At 44.3% G+C, this 21,803-nt stretch overlaps 1 protein-coding gene across 1 annotated transcript in view; it reads right to left on the bottom strand.

Moving 5' to 3' along the window:
* Positions 1–2,464: 2,464 nt before the first annotated feature.
* The window catches only part of ADI1 (acireductone dioxygenase 1), a 113,050-nt gene continuing 93,711 nt past the window's right edge, over positions 2,465–21,803 (bottom strand). The window contains exon 4 of the mRNA XM_078647873.1: positions 2,465–2,636. Within this exon, the coding sequence (XP_078503999.1) occupies positions 2,517–2,636 (120 nt within the window). The 3' untranslated portion in view covers positions 2,465–2,516. The remainder of the gene's footprint in view (positions 2,637–21,803) is intronic.

The raw sequence follows: 21,803 nt of genomic DNA, 5'->3' as shown, positions 1-21,803 counted from the left end.
ATATTGCGCCCCAGATAGTAAATGGAAGCATGGCTGTTGTGTGCACGGAACAAATACATAGGATACTGGCAATTACTTTACAAAAGTGCGGTTTAGGCTAAGCACAACGCTTAGTTAAAGTGGTTATTTAGAATTATTTTTTTGAGTAATGTGTTATTTTCAGTGATTAATTAAGCATGGATAAAAGCTTTCCTTTATATAAAAGTCACAACTACAGGATTTGTAAATTCTTGTTTTATTTGCTTTTAATAGCATTATAAATGTACCCAGATATTCACATTGACCATCACTCAATTAAGTCATTCACTTTAAGCAGGAGGCACAGACATGTATATCAACAAAATCACTTTCCAAAGGATAATACCGAATACAAATGTATGCAAGTAAAGTACAGCACTTATTTTATAGCACTACGTGAAGGAATATGGACCTAGTTATCTTGTCTGTTTTTATTTAGAAACTCTGCAAGAAGTCTCTTATTGTTGCATATTTAAGCCATGACAGAGAGACATAGCCAGAATTCCTGGGTCTGATTATGAATACAGTATTTACTTGTAATAATTTCAAACGGGGTGGTTAGCCTATACATCTCTAAGCCCTACCAAAACTAAATGTTAATGAGATGGAAGACAGTTGTCTAAGGGTGGTAAAATCAGAGCTGAAACGTTCAACTATTCAGCACGACTTTATAAAAACGTCATAATATAAAATCGCATTTTAATGAAAACCTTATTAAGCAGTAAGACAGAACCTTTGCACAAAAAAGGGCATGGCTCGTATAATTCTGTACATTTAACATTAAAGGCACTTTGTCTTTCTCGACCTTGTCTAATTTGTGTCTAGTAATGTACTGTACTGTAACACTGTACTTCTGAAATCTTATCTTCCCAACCGTGGAAAGGGTGAAGGCACGAGAGAGTAGATCGCAAAGAGCTCCTTGTGATATCACATTCCCCCTTCCACATACATCTTTTTTAACCATTCCCACACATCTAAGATCCATAAAATGGCCTACTACCCAAATCAAAACTACAAAAACCTATATGACTAATTCTAACAGCTGACATATCAAAAAAGACCTCTACGTAAAGCGTCGGTTTTCTACAAAGTCTGAAAACGCTCAGATTACTCCAATCAGTGTATACATACACAAACACCTCTGTCACAAAAGGTAACTGCGAGATTGGTCTGTTCAACTCTTGTCTACTTTTGCCTTTCTAAGTCTCTAGGGAACGATCTCCTAAACAAGGTTTTTTCCTGAAAAACTAACCTCTTTCATGGCTGCAGCTCTTCCCTTTCTGGGCCCAATAGGAGCGACATTGCTTTGTGGTCCTCGTTGCGTTTCGATAGGTACTTTGAATTCTCTTTAGACTCTTCAGGTACCTGGCTTGGGTCTTTCACTGGAAGCCTCAGATGCTCCTGCGGTATTGAACAAATGAACAGTGTAATTTTTTCTGAAGTGAGGCTGTTTTTGAGCTGCACCATATTGCCTTCTAGTGGAATTTTGTTTTTTGGATGAGGAGCTCTGAAACGTTCTGGACTCTTTTTAGGATCAAATTACATCCTCCATAGCAGATACTACACACTTCTTGAGTCTACTGCTTAGATTGTCATCTCGGCACTGCTTAACCTAAACGTTTTCGCCTCCATTTTAGCTTCAGGGCCACTTATACTAGAACTCCTAGCTGATGCTTTCTTAGCGAACCCATTCCGTTGCTGCTATGATGTTTACTCCCTGTTGATTAAATCCGAATTTGCTGGAGTGTCCGTGTGGGGAGTTTCTCTCTTGCCTTGTGTTAAGACTTGCTTCACTCACTGGTTCGGAAAAATTCGATCCTTGTTTCCACTTCCTTGAAGGCATTTTGGACCTTACCCAGGGCTGCAGAGATTCCTCTCTTCGGATTGATAGAAACGATTAGCTGAAGGGGAGTGGATGTAGCTCTGAATGTGCTTTTTATCAGCTCTATAGCCAGTGAGCACTCACAAGAACTCTTAAGATTGTTCTTAGTCTTCCCAGCCACTGATTCTGAACTGCTTCTTCTTGGCCTTCATGAATGCAGACTCAAAAGCAGCTCTTCCTCCGGCAACCAGGACTATTTTTGTGAGTCTAAACACGCATGGCGGGGGGAGAGGGGGAGGTGTGGAAGTGCTCTGTTCACATCCACCTCACACAGAAAGGATTCATCCAATGCAGCATCGCTTCCTTTGTAAATCCACAAGGCAGCTTATGGTCAAGAGCCTAGCATCTGAGGCCACTTTGCTGCCCGGCTGACACCCTCACCAAGAATTTATTAAAAACATCTCCTCATAAATGTATTAAACACGACCTATAACTAAAATTTACAGCAATTACATTGTATCTTAATACAGACAAGATAAAATGTGTTTAGAACACAGCCTATTCTGTATGCTTCTAGAGTATGGTCTATGAAATTAGAAAAGAGTCGAAACAGAGGAGAGGCAATTAAGAATTATACTGTTTGCATTTATTTTTGATGATTCTTCAGGCAGGACAATTAACCCATCTGTGTAAGAGTGTGTACGTATTTTTCACGTGCTTCAAAATGGTCAGCTGGACGGTTGTATGGTGTCCACACTGGATCGCCAACGAATAGCCTCATCGCTTTCACATAATTCTGTGAATAAAAGGAAACCTTGTTAGCAGTTCAAAAGTTTTTTGTGACAAAAATGTATATCTGGCTATAACAAAGCGAATGAAACTGTACTTGAATATAGTGAAGATGATTATAAAGTATCACAAGCTTATTTTGTCAATATATTCCTCTTTAACACAATCCGTTGAAAATACTTCAGCAAGCAGGGCAATCAATTTGTCACTGCAAGAGTCAAGTTGTATGAGCGAGAACTATAACTTCACAGTAATAGCAATAGTACGTTTGCCTGCTTACGTCACCATCACCGACTTAAATGTAAGTCTGTTGCAATAAAGGGAACTCCTTAAATAAGTGACAAAAACTGCAAACGAAGCCATTCAGATAAAGAAATATTGAATTCAATCATAGGGAGAGGGAGGTAAAACACAAGAACAGTCTTTACTTAGCTAGAAAGCTGTTACAGGAGAAGGTCTGAAATCAGGTTCCAAAGTAGAGAATCGGTGAAACCATCTACCACAATAATATGAAATAAACAGCATTAAATTGGAGGGATGGAGCCGGAGGCCGAGCAGCATGGCAGCACACAACACTACCCGGCTGTTCAGGCCCTGGCCATCTTCCTCCTGGTCCTGCATTGGTCTGCCCTGCATACACATGATGTGGTCCAGCTGAGGGAACGTGAGGGTGTTGTCGGGGTGGGGACCCTTGTAAAGGTACAGACTGCCATTCTCGATCGCCCAGAATCCACCATTTGGGATTGCAGGTGAGGAGCGAAAGTCGCGGGGCACAACCTTTTGGACCAATTTATCACTGTCATCTACCTGCATGGTGCAGCCATATACTACGATCTCCCCTGGGCTGGCCCTGCTCTACCTGCCGACGGCCGGCAGCCCCATCGGACGCATGGACGCAATCCAGCAGCATGCCCTGTAATCCTGGTTTCAATATTGTTGTGCACTCGTGTGAGGCTGCCATCACTGCTGCCCCGCTCGGGGACCTGGGATTGCAGGGGCCACCGCTGCTTGTACCTGAGCCACCAAATCCTGATGCCCTCAATATAGAAAGAGCACTATGCCCACAGTCACAGTAGCAGCCATCTTTGAGGGCTAGTCAACTTTCCCCTGCATTGCCCGATACTGACTGGGCATACTCAGTGTAAAGTGGGACAGGACTACTCTCTCACAGCGTACATCTTAAGATGGGATACCACAACTCTGTTGTACATGAGATGCAAGATCAACTTTAGCCAGAGTGACCATCTGAGATCCAACCACTGGGATCTACCTCCTCCTCTCCGGTCCTAAACTTTCATCTAGCCTCTCCCTTATGTATCCACTCCTTCACGTGCTGCACATCATACCTATTTAGGCTACACTACCCCATCTGTGCACAGAGGAATGAAACCCCCATAACTGGCTTGGAGTGCAGTGCGGGACTTATCTGTTCTTGTAAGCACTCGCCCACATGCTACTCAAAGACTATACCTGCCCATGTCTAAGTGTTGAAGTCAAAATCCACTCGCAAGGTCCTTTTCTCAGAGGCGGTCATCAATTGTAAGACTTCTACCCCAGCGCAATCGGACGATATGGCCAGAGATTCTCCGTCCACATCTTGTTCTGCATTAGACACTTAATTGCACGACTATCAGACATTAAGGTCTCCAGGGGATCCATAAATGATGCAGTATCTAAACGGCATCGGAGGTGCAATCCCTCAAAACTGATATTGCTTCCTTCGATCATCGATTTGACAACAGGGATGCCAGGGTGAAGGAATTAGAAACCCGATTGGATAGATTACCGGAATGGTCATCTGAGATAAGTTCAGGCAGTGATACTCAAAAGTACAGCCCGCGGGCCACTTGCGGCCCTCTTGACCTTTACATGCACCCCCCTTGGTGAACAACAGAGCTGCTGTTTACTTGCTGAGCACTAATATTTAGATTTTTTTTTTAAATAAACGGGCAAGCATTTATTTATCTCCTGCTATATCAACAGGTGCAACAGATTATCCTAGCAGCACGGAAACATGGTCCCTATCAGTTTGAAAACCAATCCATATTGGATCAGCGGATTTCTACCATTACCCTCACCATAAAAGGAAACAGTTCTGGCATTGCTGCTGCCTCGACTACAGACATGAAACATATGCTATGGTCTCCTGGAACCTGCTGTGATGTTAATTACTGTTGAACATGCTAATACAATCAGCCGGAAGGCCTAGATAAATTACTAGATGCTTAGACACTTGACATAGATACTTCTGACATGAATACTCACGAACCACGCCCCTGCACTACCGGAGATGCCAGAGGAATAACACGGTTGATGCCCCATACGAACGCCACAGACTGGACAGAGTCACCCAAGGTGCGTGGTTTAATGGCAAGGACATATCGTGGAAGAATTATTATAGAGCTGAGCTGCTGACACTAAACATTTCAAGTAAAAACCTGACCTGCCCTAAAATGTTCCCACAGGGATATGATCCGTTATTGAATACATGCCCTGCCTGCAAGTTTGACTTTACTCCTCTGCTTGAGCATGAAGGGCCCTTGGGCTCTATTCCTTCGGACACAGGTCAGGTGATCATCCCACCAGAATAGGTTTTAATCAAGGCAAGGTCTTTGGTTAAGCACCATTTGGAAGTAGCTGAACTAATAGACTCTCATCAGTTTGATATAGTCTTTGTGACAGAAACTTGGGCAGATCAGTCGGTGGGACCAGGAATGATTGCTTTAGTTCCACCTAGCTTCAGGATTCACAGGCTTGACAGGAGGGGACGGGAACGGTGGTGGACTCACTGTTATTTATCAGGAAATCTAAGTGACCATCTTTTCTTTGGTTCCCAACACAGAGTTTTCAGGTTTGCACTATAAATTCAAGCTTTCCAAATCTCAGTTGCTCAACGATCTTTTGCTGTATAGACCACCAGGCCAAAAAAAACGCTTTAGCGATGCAATTGATCAGTCACTAAAATCCTCTCTCTCTACAACAGATTTCATATTGTTGGGGGCGATTTCAACTTTTATCTAGAGAACGCCAATGATAATGACACGGCTGCTCTCCTTGAATCAATGTCAAGTTTTGGTTTGGAGCAACGTGCGGATGGGCCAACCCACCGTGCTGGCCGAACCTTAGATGGAATTTTTCCCAATTATAATCTCTACACTAACTTTGCTATCTTACCAGTGATGTGGTCTGATCACAGTGCAGTTAGTTGAGAATTCCTTGTTCATCATAATATTGCCCCTGAGAAGGCTCCTGGGATGTTAATTTATTCCCGGGCTTGGAATCAGGTTGATGCCCAGGCTCTTAATTCGGTTCTTTCCAAATCTCCACCCTTAAAGTCTGATGCTCCTGATGAAACGGTTTCCAATTACACCTTATGGCTATCTGGAGCAATTGATGGGCTGACTCCAGCCAAAAAGTCCCTATCTAGGAGAAGCAAACATAATTCCCAGTGGTTCTGGGAAGTGCTCCGGGCTGCTAGGAAAGCCTGCAGGAAACAAGAAAAAATATGAAGGGAAAATTACGACAATAACGAAAAAGAAAAATATAAATTGCTGCTGGCAGATTATAAAAAGCATACATTGAAGGAAAAATCGAAGTACTTCATCAATCCTCTTTAAAGTTGTTTCCAAACTCTCCTCACAAGCGGCTATGAGTTAATCAGGATTTCTGTGACCACCCTGGCATCTTTCTGAATAAAGTGGAAGTCATCTTAAACAAGTTCACCTCGATAACTACAACACAACCTTCTGGGTATAATAGTTATCTTAGGAACGTTATTAAGTAGTCTTTCTCTGAGTTTACTTCTCTCTCGGTAGACCAAGTTAGACAATTAATTCTCTCAACCAAATCAGGCTCCCCTCATGATCCTTGCCTCCAAAAATCTTATATCTCATTACTGATCTGGTTGCTGCCCAACTGACCCCCATCTTTAACACATTCCTTAAGACAGGGTCCTTCCAAAAGCTTGGAAAACCTCCTCTATTCTTCAGTTGCTTAAGAAAGCTAACTTGAGCTCCCTTGGCCCGAACTGCTTTAGACCGATATCCAGACTGCCTTTCCCTGCGAAGATATTAGAGAAAGAAATTAATCTTCAATTATCGGCTTTCCGGAATAGTAAATCGACTGCTGGATGATTCTCAATTTGGGTTCCGCAGTGAGCCCTCTATGGAATCTGTATTTATTGTAGCCACAAATGGTCAGCACTACAGTTGATGGTGGGGGAAGTGCTGACCTCATCCTTATTGATTTGACGGCAGCTTTTGATACTGTCAATTATGACCTACTGATACACTGGCGGATTGGGGTGTAGATGGGGCAGCCCCTGCCCTTTTCAGGTCCTTTTTGGCTGAGTGAGCCCAGACAATAATCTTAGGTGACTACACCTAAAAATCATTTTCTCTGCCTTGTGGTGTACCCCAGGGCTCTGCGAGGAGTCCTACTCTTTATCATCTATGTAACACCGCTGGCTGCCTTGGTGAAATCATTTGGGCTTTCAACTGTCTCATATGCAGACAACACCCAAATTGTCATGTCCCTTTCCAGAAGTGGTCCGGATATGAGTGAGTCATTCTGGGTGTGTATGTGAGAGGTCGGTGCCTGGATGGATGTGAACTGCCTCAAGCTGAACTCTGCAAAGACTGAGGATATTCTCTTTGGTAATAACACTTTCTTTTGGAATCCCTCTTGGTGCCTGGAGCAAATGGGTTCTCACCCGGTTCTGGTCATCAGGGTGAAAATATGGGTATCCTGGTAGATATCAAAGTTACCTAAAGGGAACAGGTTAATAAGGTAATCTCTAATTTCTTCCTCATGCTGCGCATGATCAGGAAAATAGTGCAGTTTCTTCCATCTAATCTATTGGCCACAGTGATCCTCTGACTTGTAATTTCCAGGATTGACTATTGCAGTGGCATTTAGGTTAACTTACCCAAGGTTCATCTGAAAAAATTGCGGACTCTACAAAACACAGCAGCAAGATTGCTGATGAAAATCCCAAGATTCCATTCTGTCTCACAGTCTCTGGTAAGACTGCATTGTCTACCTGTTCAGCAAAGATTTAACTTTAAAGTGCTTTGCATAGCCTATAAAAGCACTCCAGGGTCAAGGTCGAGCCTTTCTAAGGCCAAAACTTAGAAGGTGTGTTACCAACAGAACCCTTAGGTCTAGTTCAGCGATGAATTTGGTGGAGCCTCCCTATAAGCTCTCTTCCTGGGGGAAGCAGGAGTTTTTTGGTCTGCACATCTCAAAAGTGAACAAGCTTCCTTTGGTAATTAAATCAGTCCCTTCTCTCTCTCTTTAGTTTCCACAAACTTTTAAAACCAGGATTTTCACTAAAATCTAATTTTATTCTTCTGTCCTTCCTCCTTTAGCACAGAGACACCTCCCGGTAATTGTTCGTGCTCTATAAAAATCCAATCAATCAAGCTGCCCATCAGGGATAGGGAAATACTCAACAAAAAGTCATGGGACACCAAGGGAGAATTCTCGATCACAATTGAAACCTTCATAAAGATTGTACCTGTTGAGGGGCCTAATCCACCTGCCTCAAGCTGCTTTCACTCATTTAGTACATGATTGGAGCGGACCTGCACCTGCCTCCTATAGGTTGACCCACCTTAGAAATTCAGCATTATTTAACATGCTTCCTGGTCTGTAAGATAGAACCCAGTGGACTGCTGAACGCCACAGCGCTTCTGTAGTTGTAATGTACTCCTTTCTCCGTTTCCGCTTTGTATGTGGTGAATTATGGTTTATTATGTTTGTTACTTATTGGACGCAGGTCCTCTCAGGAGATTGGGGTACTTAATGATTAAGAGACCACAGTTGCCGGTCCCCCGGTCAGAAGTAGGAGTCCATAGTTTCACCTCAGTATCACAGAAGAACTGATCCCCTTCTTTCGAGTCGGGAAGGGAATAACGGACCACACAGCCACCCTACCACCATAACTGGGTTAGTTTGTTCCTCCTACGTTTATAGTGCTGTTACTTTGCAAGTAAGTGCATATATATTGATCTCAACCCCTCTGCCCACCCACATCAGTCTCTCCTTACCTCACTTAAGATCTGATCAGATGGCCCACATGCCTGACTCCCTGCTTCCTCTATGGATAGTGTCCCTTAACGTCAATGTCAGGACACACTTTATTAAACAGAAGAAAATTCTATTATATCTCAAACCCCAACACCCGAAGTAGCATTTATCCAGGAAACTCATTTAAAAGACGAACACATCAAACAGAGAAGGGAATAGGTGTGCACTGTGGTACATGCTTGCAGGTCTCGAAAACTCCACACCCCCACCACCTCCTTAGAACACAGGAAGGGGTAGTGCTTCATTCATTAAACCCTTGTATCAGGCCCACTCCAAACGTGCAAAAACCAACAGGGATGATCGTTTTTTGCAAAACTTAAGATACATTGCATATTGGCTCCATATATGCCCCAGTGTGTGACAAATCAGTCTCACCATCTTACCCAGGCTTCTCCACTCCTTCTGCAAGGGCAAACTTATGATGGAGTGACTGGAATTTGCCCCTTGACCCATACCTTGATAAGTCTAGGAACCCCAGTGCTAGACAGTCCAAGGATAGATGTATATTATCTAACATTCTAAGTGACCACATCCTGAATGAACCCTGGTGCTTACCGCACACGCCAGAAAGGGACCACACTTTTCACACCCTGTGTCCATGGTACCCACTCTCGTATAGATTACTTACAGATAGCGCGGGCTTTATCCCGCAATCTAGTGGAGATATTTAGAACCACGAATAACACATCTGACCATGACTGGATTACCCAAGACTTAGACCTTGGTATCAACGCTGGCACATGAATATATCCCAATATAGGACTCCAGATGATTGTTATGTTATGTTAATTTATTTTTCTAATGCGCACAGCTACCCAACAAGGGTTTCCCAGCGCAGGCCATAAAAGAGACTCAGGAAATCTGAATTAGAAATGTTGATTGAAAAGCCAAGTTTTTAATTGCTTAGGGAAATTGGGGTACAGCTTCTCTTTCCGCATCACATCAGGTAAGGAATTCCACAAAGTTGATCCTGGGAATTTCAAATAGTTCTTCTGAAGAGGAGCGAAGCAGGCGAGAAGGATGGTAGGGGCGTACCAGATCTTGTAAGTATTTAGGAGCAGAGCCGATCTTAATTCTGAACATATAGCATAGGGCTTTAAATTGTATGCGATGTTCCACCCTAAGCCAATGTAATCCTCTCAGGGCATTTACCGTGTTGGACATTCTGGGAAGTCCACACAGCAATCTGGCTGCAGAATTCTGCACCACCTGGAGCTTACGCAGTACATCCCTGTTAGACCCCAAAAAAAGGACGTTGCCATAGTCCAGGCGAGATGTTACAAGTGCCTGGACTACCGTCCTTAGGGTATCGACTGGGATCATCCAAATGATTCTTTTGAACCATTTTAAAATGGTAAAACAGGTGGCCGCAATTTGTACAGCCTGTTTCATTGACAATTTATTGTCAATAATAAAGCCTAGATTGCGGACCTGAGAGGAAGGCGTAGGTAAAGGCCCCATTTCCGCTGGTCAATGTTGAGGGCCCCAATGTTCAGAATTTTTACAAAAAATAAGCACTTCTGTCTTTTCCCCATTGGGGTGGAGTAAATTAAGTTGCATCCACGATGCAATATTGCACAAGCCCAATTGCAGAGTAGAAGGACCCTGTTTCTTATCCGCCGATAAGGAAAAGATGATTTGAGTATCATCGGCGTATGAAAACAGCGCCAACCCTGCTGCTTCAGCAATCACTGCCAGGGGCTGCACATAGATGTTAAAAAAAGAGTGGACTCAAAATTGAGCCCTGTGGCACCCCATACAGGGATGTGTAGGACTTTGAGGTGGCCCTAGTGGAAAAGACCTGGAATGTTCGCTCCGATAAAAAGGAGGACAGCCAGGCAAGCGCCGACCCAGAGATGCCCAATGCATGTAAGGACTTTATTAATACAGTGTGGGAAACCGTATCAAATGCGGCACTCAGATCTAATAGTATAAGGGCCACTGTATCACCTGCATCCAGACGCTGGCGTAGCATCTCAGTGACGCCCAGCAATGTGGTCTCCGTTGAGAACTCTGCTCTGAAACCAGATTGTGAGATGTGCAGAAAGTGAGAGGATTCCACATACGTAGATAGCTGGTCATTTACATGTTTTGCCAAGACTTTGGAAAAAGTCGGGAGCAGGGAAATCGACCTAAAATTAGACAGCATAGCGGGGTCCGCGTTTGGCTTTTTCAGCAACGGCAAGACCATTGCATGTTTCCAGACGGCTGGCATCACTGCCTCACTAAGAGAGGCATTTAATAGCTCCATAACCACTCTTAAGGCAGGCTGTTCCATTTGTAAAAGCGCTGCAGCTGGAAGCAGGTCGCACGGAGAACCTGATTTAATGCTCACTAGAATTTTTGTGAAAGCGCCAATGTCCAAAAGAGCCCTCTGCTCTAATTTTAGCAGAGAGCCCTCTGTCACGGTGGGTACCTGAACCATGCCAGGAGGAGCCGGACTCGTCACACAAATTCCTCCGAATGTCTGATAAATTTGTTCAACTTTATTTATAAAGAAGTTAGCAAGAGTGTTACATTGTGGTTCGTCAAGAACAGGCCTACTGGGTTGCGTCCCTGAACCTGCTAACTTCTTAACCATGGAGAATAGGGTACGAGGACAATTCTTCGCCCCCAATATAGTGGAGGAGACATAATCAGCTCGTGCCTTTTTGCATAAAGCATAATATTTTTTCAGTGTGACTTTGTAGATATTTTTGGACTCGGGGGAGTAATTCCTTCTCCAACTTCTTTCCATAACTTTACACTTGCTTTTTTCAGCTTTTAGCTGCTCTGTGAACCAGGGGGCAGGAGGCCGGTGGTTATTACATTTTTTCACGGTGGGTGGAAGGCAAGCATTAGAAGCGGAGGCAATCCAGTTATAAATACTGTTCAAGGAGGCCAGTGATATGTAGTTCAAAGAATGGTTGAATTTTGCTATATCCAGTTTTCCCCAATTTCTGGTCCGACCTGATATATCAGGAAACAATGGGGACAGTTTCAATAAACTTCTGTATTGGAACTTAACCGCAAAATGGTCGGACCAACATAAAGGCAGTGCAGGAGGACAGTTAATATCAGACAAGTTAGAGAAAATAGGGTCTAAAAAGTGACCAGCTATATGAGTGGGGCCTACATTGCAAAGAGGTAGGTTCAGTGCAGAAAGATCAGCAATATGCTCCTTACTTGCAAGACAATCCGTACTTTCCAAGTGAAGGTTTAAGTCTCCTAAAACTGTAAAATTAGCCAATTTAAGTAGCCAAGGAGCCAAGAAATCTGAAAGTAGAGGCACCCAAGAACCAGCCGGTCCTGGGGGTCGATAGACCAAAACCCCAGATAGAGTAAGCTGGGGGGAGAGCATGAGTTTAAAAAGGGCAACTTCGCAATCCACGAGAGGGAAGTCTTCCAATTTACATGAATAGCTTTTTTAAAAAATAATCGCGATCCCTCTACCTTTCCTGAGAGTTCTATCTCTCCTTATTATAGTGCATTATCGGGGAGGGCGCATGCCACGTACGGACCTGAACTATCATTCAACCAAGTTTCCATAAAAAAAATAGCAAATTAAAAATGTCCTCCTTATGTTTTGGAAGGGAGCGACAATTAATACTCCAAAAATTATACATTTTATTTTTACAGGGGTACTTTTGTATCACTTCCTGCTCATTTAAATCTTTAACAATGTAACTATTAGTCATGTTTAAACTAGGGTTATTAAAACCATAGCTACAGCCACTGCATAAAGTACTGGCCTAAAAAGGACATAGTAAACTACAGTTAGTGCCCCACCTACCTCGCAAGCTAAGCAGCTGACTTGACAAATATTGTTTAGTAGGTTTGAGGAAGGAAAGTTTTTGGGCATAGGTCCTGGCCCCTGGTCCTGGTCAGTCTTGGACAGTCGCAGATGGTCTTGCCTTTGTCGCGCCTTCTTCGCGACATTGGCGCGACCGCTGCGCATAACTGCAGCGCGTCAAGCCCATGGCTCTTAAATAACAGCAGTGGTCAGTCGGCGTGCAAGGACTGAAACGCTGACCTCACTCAACGCGCGGCAATTAAAGATGGCCACCAGGGACAAATCGTGTCCTGAAAAAGATGTACTAGTTCCCGTAATTCAGCCCCCAAAAGTAATGCCGCTCAATGGTGGCAGAAGTTTGCCCCCACAGATTAAAAAATCAATTTTAAAAACAATTTCCTCAATATTGTGCAAAAGTGCCAAACTAATTAGTGCAAAGTACAATTATTGGCAGCCGAGCTTCACATTCCCCCCAGCAAGATCGAATTCCCAATTCCACTTAATTTGCAATTCAGAGTTAAAACGCAGCCTCAGTAAAGCAGCGCACGACCAGACCCAGCCCCTTAAATAACAGCACTGGTCAGTCGGCATGCAAGGACTGAAACGCTGACCTCACTCAACGCCCGGCAATTAAAGATGCCCGCCAGGGACAAATCGTGTCCTGAAAAAGATGTACTAGTTCCCGTAATTCAGCCCCCAAATGTAATGCCGCTCAATGGTGGCAGAAGTTAGCCCCCACAGATTAAAAAAATAATTTTAAAAACAATTTGCTCAAATTTGTGCAAAAGTGCAAAACTAATTAGTGCAAAGCACAATTATTGGCAGCCGAGCTTCACATTCCCCCAAGATCGAATTCCCAATTCCACTTAATTTGCAATTCAGAGTTAAAACGAAGCCTCAGTAAATTGCGTCAGGAATCCCATTTACGTCAATACTTGGAGGAAAATGAGGGTTCAGTCTCTTGAACTCAAGTACTGTAGGCAGCTGGGAAGCCATACGTCAGAGGCCACTTGATGCATTACTCGGTGGCCTTTAAGAGGAGCCATGAGGATGACTGATGTGGACTGACCAATATCACAGACCGACAGACTACAGCATACTGTGCGTCCCTAACTGCCACACCCCTTAGAAAGCTCAAGGCTAAGTACGACCTGCACAGCCTCAATACCACACAGGCCGAATAAGAGCTCTTTAGACTCAAGCAGAGGCACTACAAGAGGGGAGAGAATGCTTGCAGCACAACAGAAGCAGGTCCGCTCACAATGCATCCTATATCTGGAATGCCTACAACATGCTTTCCACAGATCCCCGTTACATTTTACAGACTTTTAAGACTGTCCTCATGTAACAAAACTGGGGCTATGTAAAGTGCTCTGATACCCGATGTCTTTGGGTCTAATTCGCGCAATATAAAACTCCCCAAAAAAATATACTCCTTTTGATTTTTAAAATAAAACCGGGACAACTTGTCTTATTGCTAGTGCTAGAGGACAGTACTGTCTTCAATAGGTACTCGTCCAGTGAACAGTGGCGACTAGCAGGACTAAAATATGGTTGGGCGCAATGGCGCCAAACTCACCATGCAACTCGCCAGGTGCAGCACTTCTCCTCTGGCACCCACGTGCAGGAATGAAATAACTTCCTTCCTGCTCAGTGGAACACAAATCTAACCAATCCTGCAGCTGCTCTAATGCGGTTTTCAGCATGAGAGCAGCTCCGGCGTTGGTGGAAGCAGGCTAACCCAGCGCTCACTTTGAGGCTGGGGCCGTGCCAGCAATCCATCGGATGTTCCACAGCTCTATGATGGTTGGGTCTACAGTGTGCATGTCTACACATCTGAAAAATACTGTAGCAACAAAGAGCAATGCTGTCTTCAATGGACCTGGTCGAGCCCTTTCTTTGAGTGGTGAGGTCTTGCCTCCATCTCTCTCAGGTGGGTGAGCCATGGAGGTAGGCAGTGATCACAAGGCAGGATCCAAACAGTGAGAGACCTTGTAGTGGAGTCCATGACTTGGATGGGACAGTCTCCTCGAGCCTGGTTCCAGCCCTGCAGGTCCATTACCTGCAGGCAAAGAGACTAGGAGTAATTGCAAGAGCTTGTTTCTCAGACTATTCGAGTCTCTTCGCCTATTAGAGGCTGCAGCATTCATCACTCTCAGTCGGAACTAACTCCAGCCCAGGCCCTTCTCTTCCCTTCTCTTCCAAACCAGCAGCATGAAAAAAATGTACGATGGGTGGACCCTGCAGCACACTATCCCTTCTTTACTCCCGCCTGTACCCTGGAAATACAGTAAATAGTTGCAGAACCACCCCTTGAACCACAGGAAATAACTGATAGAATACCACTTAACAGTTACAGCAGTATATCACGGGCTTTTATCACAAGGGTGAATAGATTCTTTGCTGGCACACGCCATAAAAAAGGTAATTGGGTACAAAAGCACACTCTGACCTTTGCCTTATGAAGTAGCCAGGCAGTGACTGGCGAGCTGCTCAATGCGATACCATCCTTTTCTTCCTTCCCCATCATCTACGGGGAACCGCCCACCACGCTCGTGTATACCAGCCATGCAGTAAAGGCTACATTGGATCATTTTAGGCAGACTTGCGCCAAACATATCTGCCATGCTGTTAATTATTACACTAGGAATCCGAAAATCCAAAGATCACTTGTGCAGTGCTCTACAAAAAAAGCGCACAGACATGAAAGGCATTTGCAAATATTAAATGAGCCCATGTAGCTGCCCGGCTACCATTCGCAAGGTCTGAATTTCTCAGAGCCTACACATGGGTATATCCAGAGAACATCATTTAAACTGCATTTTTGACCAATATTCAACAATGGAAAAGTTACTTAACTGTAACCATTGTTGCAGAGTTTGTCTGTTAATTCATGTCCTGTGTATCTATACTAATATAATAAAGAGATAGCCCAAACCTTTGAGGCGGGTAATCTCAGGAACCACAGCACCAATCACAACAACCAATACAGCGTTGGAAAGGGCAGTTGCAGCAGAAGGACATAGGCTATGCAGATGCCCACCATATACATTTAAAAGGTAAAAGAACCGTGCCAGCAAAGTAGTCCCTTGTGGGCGTGTCTGCGTTGTGCTGTGGGCGTGCACTGGGGCGTGACAAACGCTGGGGGCGTGTGGTACGTTCCGCCCTTCATGTCATGTCTCATATCGTGTGCTAATCCCACCCTGCTCCCTTTAAATACCCCTGCACCCCATAATCATAACCCACCCTTACTCCTTAAAATACCCCAACACCCTTAAACACTAACCCATCTTAACCCTATAAATATACCCTGTACCCCAAAACCCAAACCTATCCCTAAACCCTAAAAATACCCCTGTACCCCAAAACCCAAACCTAGCCCTGAACCCTATAAATACCCTTGTACCTCAAAAACCAAACCACCCCTGAACCCTAAAATACCCCTGTACCCCAAAACCCAAACCTACCCCTGAATCCTAAAAATACTCCTGAACCCCAAAACCCAAACATAGCCCTGAACCCTAAAAATACCCCTGTACCCCAAAACCCAAACCTAGCCCTGAACCTTAAAATACCCCTGTACCCCAAAACCCAAACCTAGCCCTGAACCCTAAAAATACCCCTGTACACCAAAACCAAAACCTAGCCCTGAACCCTAAAAATATCCCTGTACCCCAAAACCCATACCTATCCCTAAACCCTAAAACTACCCCTGTACCTCATAATCCAAAACTATATCTGAACCCTTAAAATACCCAAACACCCCAAAACATATACCTCACTACCCCAAAACATATACCCCTATACCCATACTTACCTTATCCAAACATTAAAAAAACAACATGCTTTTACCATTCATGCATTTAAATTTCGTTGTAAATGTATGCGTGGTAAAAGCATATAAAATGTAATGCCATGCCTTATAATGGCACTGCGGAGTCATGGTACTTTCGCAATGAAAGTATGCAGAGTGATGGTATGCGGAAAGAAAGTTGCGGAATAATGGGTGTTTACCCTCCCCGGTGTAAGTACATTGGTGGAACGGCGGACCCCATCTCCAGCAACATACTCATATTTTGTCACCACCCATTTGAAAAATGCACAGGTCTCTCTCATTGATGGCCAGCACCGACATACACTTTTAGACACACCTCCCGCCACAAGTTCTAGAATTGCAAACTTTAGAGCTGGGGAGCTACGTTCTAATCTCGGCATCAGCTCAACATCCTGTGATTCCAGGCAAATCGCTTTGTCTTCCCGTGCCTACCACAAATGAATGTGTTCTTCTGTAATGTAAATTGTGCTCATGCCATGTTGTTGAGTTCGCGCTATATAATATTGCATGGAAAAATAAAGTAGGGAACCTCGAGTTCACACACTACTGAACGCGCACTCTTAAGTGCATCAGCAGTGCACTGTGAATCGGAATGTTTCACAGGCCTGTCACAGATAAGAAATGCTATCAAAACGAAATCCTACAAAACAATATACTACTGGCCGGCAGCAATTCATACCCGGACAACGTCGGGACGGGCTGCTAGTATTACATAATTTACTGGCTGGGCTTTGAAAATGCGACTTGTTTTATAAAACTGTGGGTAACTGGTGGCAAGATAAAGGACTGTGTTGGAAGTCGTAGTATTCAGGACACCACACAGCTGGTAGGAATACAACTCTTTATTGGCCATCCAACTCTCCTCACTGAGGAGCACCTCAACATTCCACAGTAAGCTTCACAGTGGGAGGACCCACACGGGTCAAGGGGAAGGGGTGTACGGAACATACCAACTGGGTTCTAACACATCTCCCTTCCTCATATTGAATTCCCACCATGCATGCCAAGGTTATACCTTCATAGAGACTAGTGGGCCCCCCTGAGGGAACAGCAGTAAACCTGTAGAGAAAAAGGTTATGGCAGCACTTTAACAATATTGTCACAACTCCACCATTGACCATTTTCAAACTGAACAACATTTTTTAACACCTTGACAATCTTGTTGGGAGCATGGAACTTACTGTTGTCAGTTCCCAATTTGGTGTTCCTTCTGGCCTGCACTATGTCCCCCACTTCCCACCTTTGCAACTTCACACCATGTTTCTTGTCATACCATTGTTTGTATACCTCTTGATGCTGTTTGACCTTCTCTCCTGCTTCCTCCCTGTCCACATTCCTGATATTTCCCCCATTTAACCAACAGGGGTTAAACTTGGTACTTGGCTCTCTCCCGCGTAAAGACACAAAAGGAGAGATCCCAGTTATTCTATTGGGCGAGGTGTGATAAGCCCACAAACATTCTCTCAAACAATCCTCAACGTCATGACCATTTATGGTGGCCAGCTGAATATTTTCTTTGCCCTCTCCACCATGCCATTGGCTTTAGGGCAATAGAGCGCAGTGGTCTCATGTTTGATTCCAGACATTTCCAGAAATTTCTGCATTTCCTCGGAAGTGAATTGTACCCCATTGTCAGTAACTAAAATGGAGGGGATGCCCTCTGCACAAAACACCTCTTTTAGGAATTGGATCACGGCTTTGGTGTTGATAGTGTGTACAAATTTTTGTTTCACCCAGTGGGAGGTATAATCTATCAGAACCAACATGAATCTCCTTTGTACCCCAAGGTTTTGCATGGGCCCGATGATGTCTAATGCTAGTTTATTCCATGGCTTGGTTGGAACCTCCACTGGAGACAAGGGTGACTTGTGTATCACTTTAGTCTTGTCGCTTCTTGCGCATGCTCCACACTCTTTTACAGTTTCCTCTGTCATGTTGTCCATTTTTGGAAACCAAAAGTTTGTTCTCAATCTTCCTTTTGTGGCACTGCGCCCAAGATGGCCTTCGTGCGCCAGGTCAATTACTCTTTTGCGTAATCCCTTTGGCGGAATTACTCTGTTGTTGCGGTACACCTTCCCATTGATGACACTCAATTCATTCCGTACTTCCCAGAATCCTTCCAGTTCTGCTTCAACATCTCTCTTGTTTTTGGGCCATCCTTTCTTTAACCGCTCCACTAGAACTTTGAGTTCACTGTCTTCCTTCATGTTCTCTTCCCACTCTTTCTCTGTGATGGCAGGGAAATCCATCATCATTATTGGGCTGTCCAAAACTTCCTCGGGTCCCTCCTCCTCCGGTAGTGGTGACCTCGACAGGAAATCGGCAATGACGTTTTCCTTGCCCGGTACATGCTCAATTTTGAAGTTGTAATGTTCAAGCCCCAAGATCCACCTGCTGATGCGTGGGGTGCAGTTCTCTAAACCCTTCACAGAGAACACATATGTGAGGGGCTTGTGATCAGTCTGTATCGTAAACCTTATTCCCCATAAAAAAAACTTGAAGTGCCTGACTGCCCAAAAACACGCCAGGGCTTCTCTTTCAATTACAGAGTAATTTTTTTCTGGTGAGGTAAGACTCCTGGACGCATAGGCAATCACTTTTTCATCTCCTCCATCCTTCTGGATTAGGGTGGCCCCCAACCCGTAGTTCGATGCATCCGTTGCCAGGATGGTCCTCTTGGTTGGATCAAACGTTCCTAATGCAGGTGAGTTGATTAGATCTTTTCTCAGAGTGCTGGCAATAGCCTCTAGCTCCTTATTCCATGCAAATTCTTTGTCCTTTTTCAACATCTCTCTCATGGGCTCACACTTGGTTGCAAAATTACTCACATACTTTGACATGTATTCCATGAGTCCCAAAAAGGATTTGAGTTCTTCCTTGTTGCGCGGACTAGGTGCTTCCTTCACTGCGCGGATCAAACTCCCTTTAGGCCTGAACCCCTGTTCTGTGATGGAATGGCCCAAATACTCAACTTGCTTCACCTTGATTCTGCACTTTTCTTTTTTTACAGTTAGGCCTGCATTCATGAGTCTTCCAAAGACCTTCCTGAGTACCTTGTCATGTTCTTCTGAGTCCTTTCCGTAGACCAAAATGTCGTCTTGGAAGCACATGGTGCATTCCACCCCTTCGAGGATCTTCTGCATGACTCGCTGAAAGATGGCCGCCGCAGACGCAAGGCCAAACGGCATTCTTCGGAACATAAAGGCTCCAAAAGGCGTAATAAACGCAGTGAGAGGCCTTGAGTCTGGATGCAATTCGATCTGGTGGTACGCCATGGATAGATCAATTACACTAAAATATTTTGCAGGCCCCATTGTGCTAAGCATCTCGTTGATGACTGGCAAAGGGTGTCTCTCCACCCAGATGCAGTCATTTAAACTGCGCAAATCCACACAGAGGCGGATGCCATCCCCACTGGACTTGGCCGCGAGAACAATTGGGGCCACCCACTCAGAGCATTCAACCGGTTGTATAATGTCCAGGTCGCACAACTTTCGCAGTTCCTTTTCTAAAGGCTCCTTAAGTTTGAGGGGCACAGTGCGCAGCCCGTGCACTACTGGTTTTGCATTTTGTTTTAGTTTGATCCTGTGTTGGAAATTGTGCAGGCATCCTAGTTCTTCCTTGAACAGCTGGTCAAATTCCTCACAGATTTTATTACTTCCCAGAAACTTATCCGTAAGTAAAACCTGTTCTGCACTATTGGGATCCAGTATTATCCCCAACTCCTTCTGATGAACCCATCCCAAAAGGTTTGAGCCAGACTTGACCACATAGATAGTTCCGTGTGTTTTCCTATCTTTAAATTGTAGCTGCACCTCCTTCATCCCCAGTAGGGGTATACTGCCCCTATTGTATCCTGCGGGAGAGATATCAGGATTCTTTAGATCACTAATCTTGTTTTTTCCCATGGACTCATAGTCGTCTTTATTTATCAAGGTGAACGGAGAACAGGAATCAGCAAACATTTCAATGCGCTCATCGTCAATTTGTACTTCACATTTAGGATATTTGGAATTGACAGTGTCATCAACATCTTTAACCTGTAAAATAAGTTTTTCCATTTTTTGTTCAATGCATTTCACTTCTCTATTGGCACCCCTTTCAGCTCCTCTTTCATTCTCCCTAGGATGTAATTCGCCATCACGGCATACCCTGGCGAAATGCCCCCTTCGGTTACATTTCTTGCAAGTGACATATCTGGCTGGGCATTGGAAAAAGGTGGCAAAATGGTTGTTACTGCCGCAACGATAACACTTTGGACCTTTCTCCCTGTGTTCTATTTTGGTGCTAGCATTTTCTCTAAATTTCATCTTGTACACCTCTACTCTCTCTTCTGCATCATTTATGGAGGCTACTAACTCTCCCTCAGGTTTCATTTCCTTGACACATCTTGCGGTATATTCCACTGACTTTGCTATCTCAACAGCTTCTTTTAGCCCTGGATTCTTTGCTAACAGTTTCTCCTGAATACGTGAATTATTAGTACACCTTACCAATTGATCTCGTATTAAAGAGTCAGTGAGGTCCCCAAATTCGCAAAGCTGAGTCAAACCCCACAATACAGCAATATAATTTTGTACAGACTCTTGCTTCCCCTGGCATCTCTTAAAAAACTTATGTCGCTCCAGGACCACATTTATTCTGTCCCCAAAATGCTTCTCCAACTTTTCCATGGTCTGCGCAAACACATCTACCTCCCCCACAGCATTCTCATGACGCTCTGGTACAGGTAAATTCTCATACACTTTGCGCCCCTGCACACCCAAATTGTGTAACAAAATGTGCTGTTTCCTTATGGAATTAAACCTCTGTCCCCCAATCGCTATCAGATAGGACTCAAAGAGCTTCACCCATTCTTTCCAAGTTATCTCAGGTTCCCCAATGTCATTAAGGAAAGGCGGGGGTTGGTTCATGCTTGCAGCTGCCATGGTAGGAACCCTACCACCCGGGGGAAAGAAAGGGAACGGAAAAGGAACCTGGGGCGGATGGGGATATAAATGTCCTCAAGGAATTCTACCTTGACAAAGGCACACACTTCTTAAGTAACGTGAATTATTTTCGAACATTCACACAGTTAGGTCCTAGGAAGGATGTGAGTTCCTCTGTCCCCAAAAGATTTCTGCACTCGGCAAGGGCACCAATTTTAACACAGTTCGACCCTTAATCCTAGAACTAAATCTGGATAACGCAGGCAGATATAATTCTCACAGGACCAGTTCCTCAGGAGACTATAGGTGGATGATGCAAGCAACTTATGGCACATATAAAAAGTTACCTCGGTGGATACCACAGAAAGTCACAATATGGGTGTACGTCCTCACCACCTCGATTTCTGGGAATCAGCCTCCTCACAGGGTGTACCGGCAAAGCACACACACGGACAATACCTCAAAAGAGACGGAGGAGAAAACCGCCAGGCTCCGCACTCACTTTCAGGATTAAGGCGGAAAATCTCCACTGAGACGTTGTGAGGGTGA

This window comes from Lissotriton helveticus, chromosome 6, assembly GCF_964261635.1.
Source record: "Lissotriton helveticus chromosome 6, aLisHel1.1, whole genome shotgun sequence".
Lineage (NCBI taxonomy): Eukaryota > Metazoa > Chordata > Amphibia > Caudata > Salamandridae > Lissotriton > Lissotriton helveticus.
This window is presented reverse-complemented; position numbering and strand designations above follow the sequence as displayed.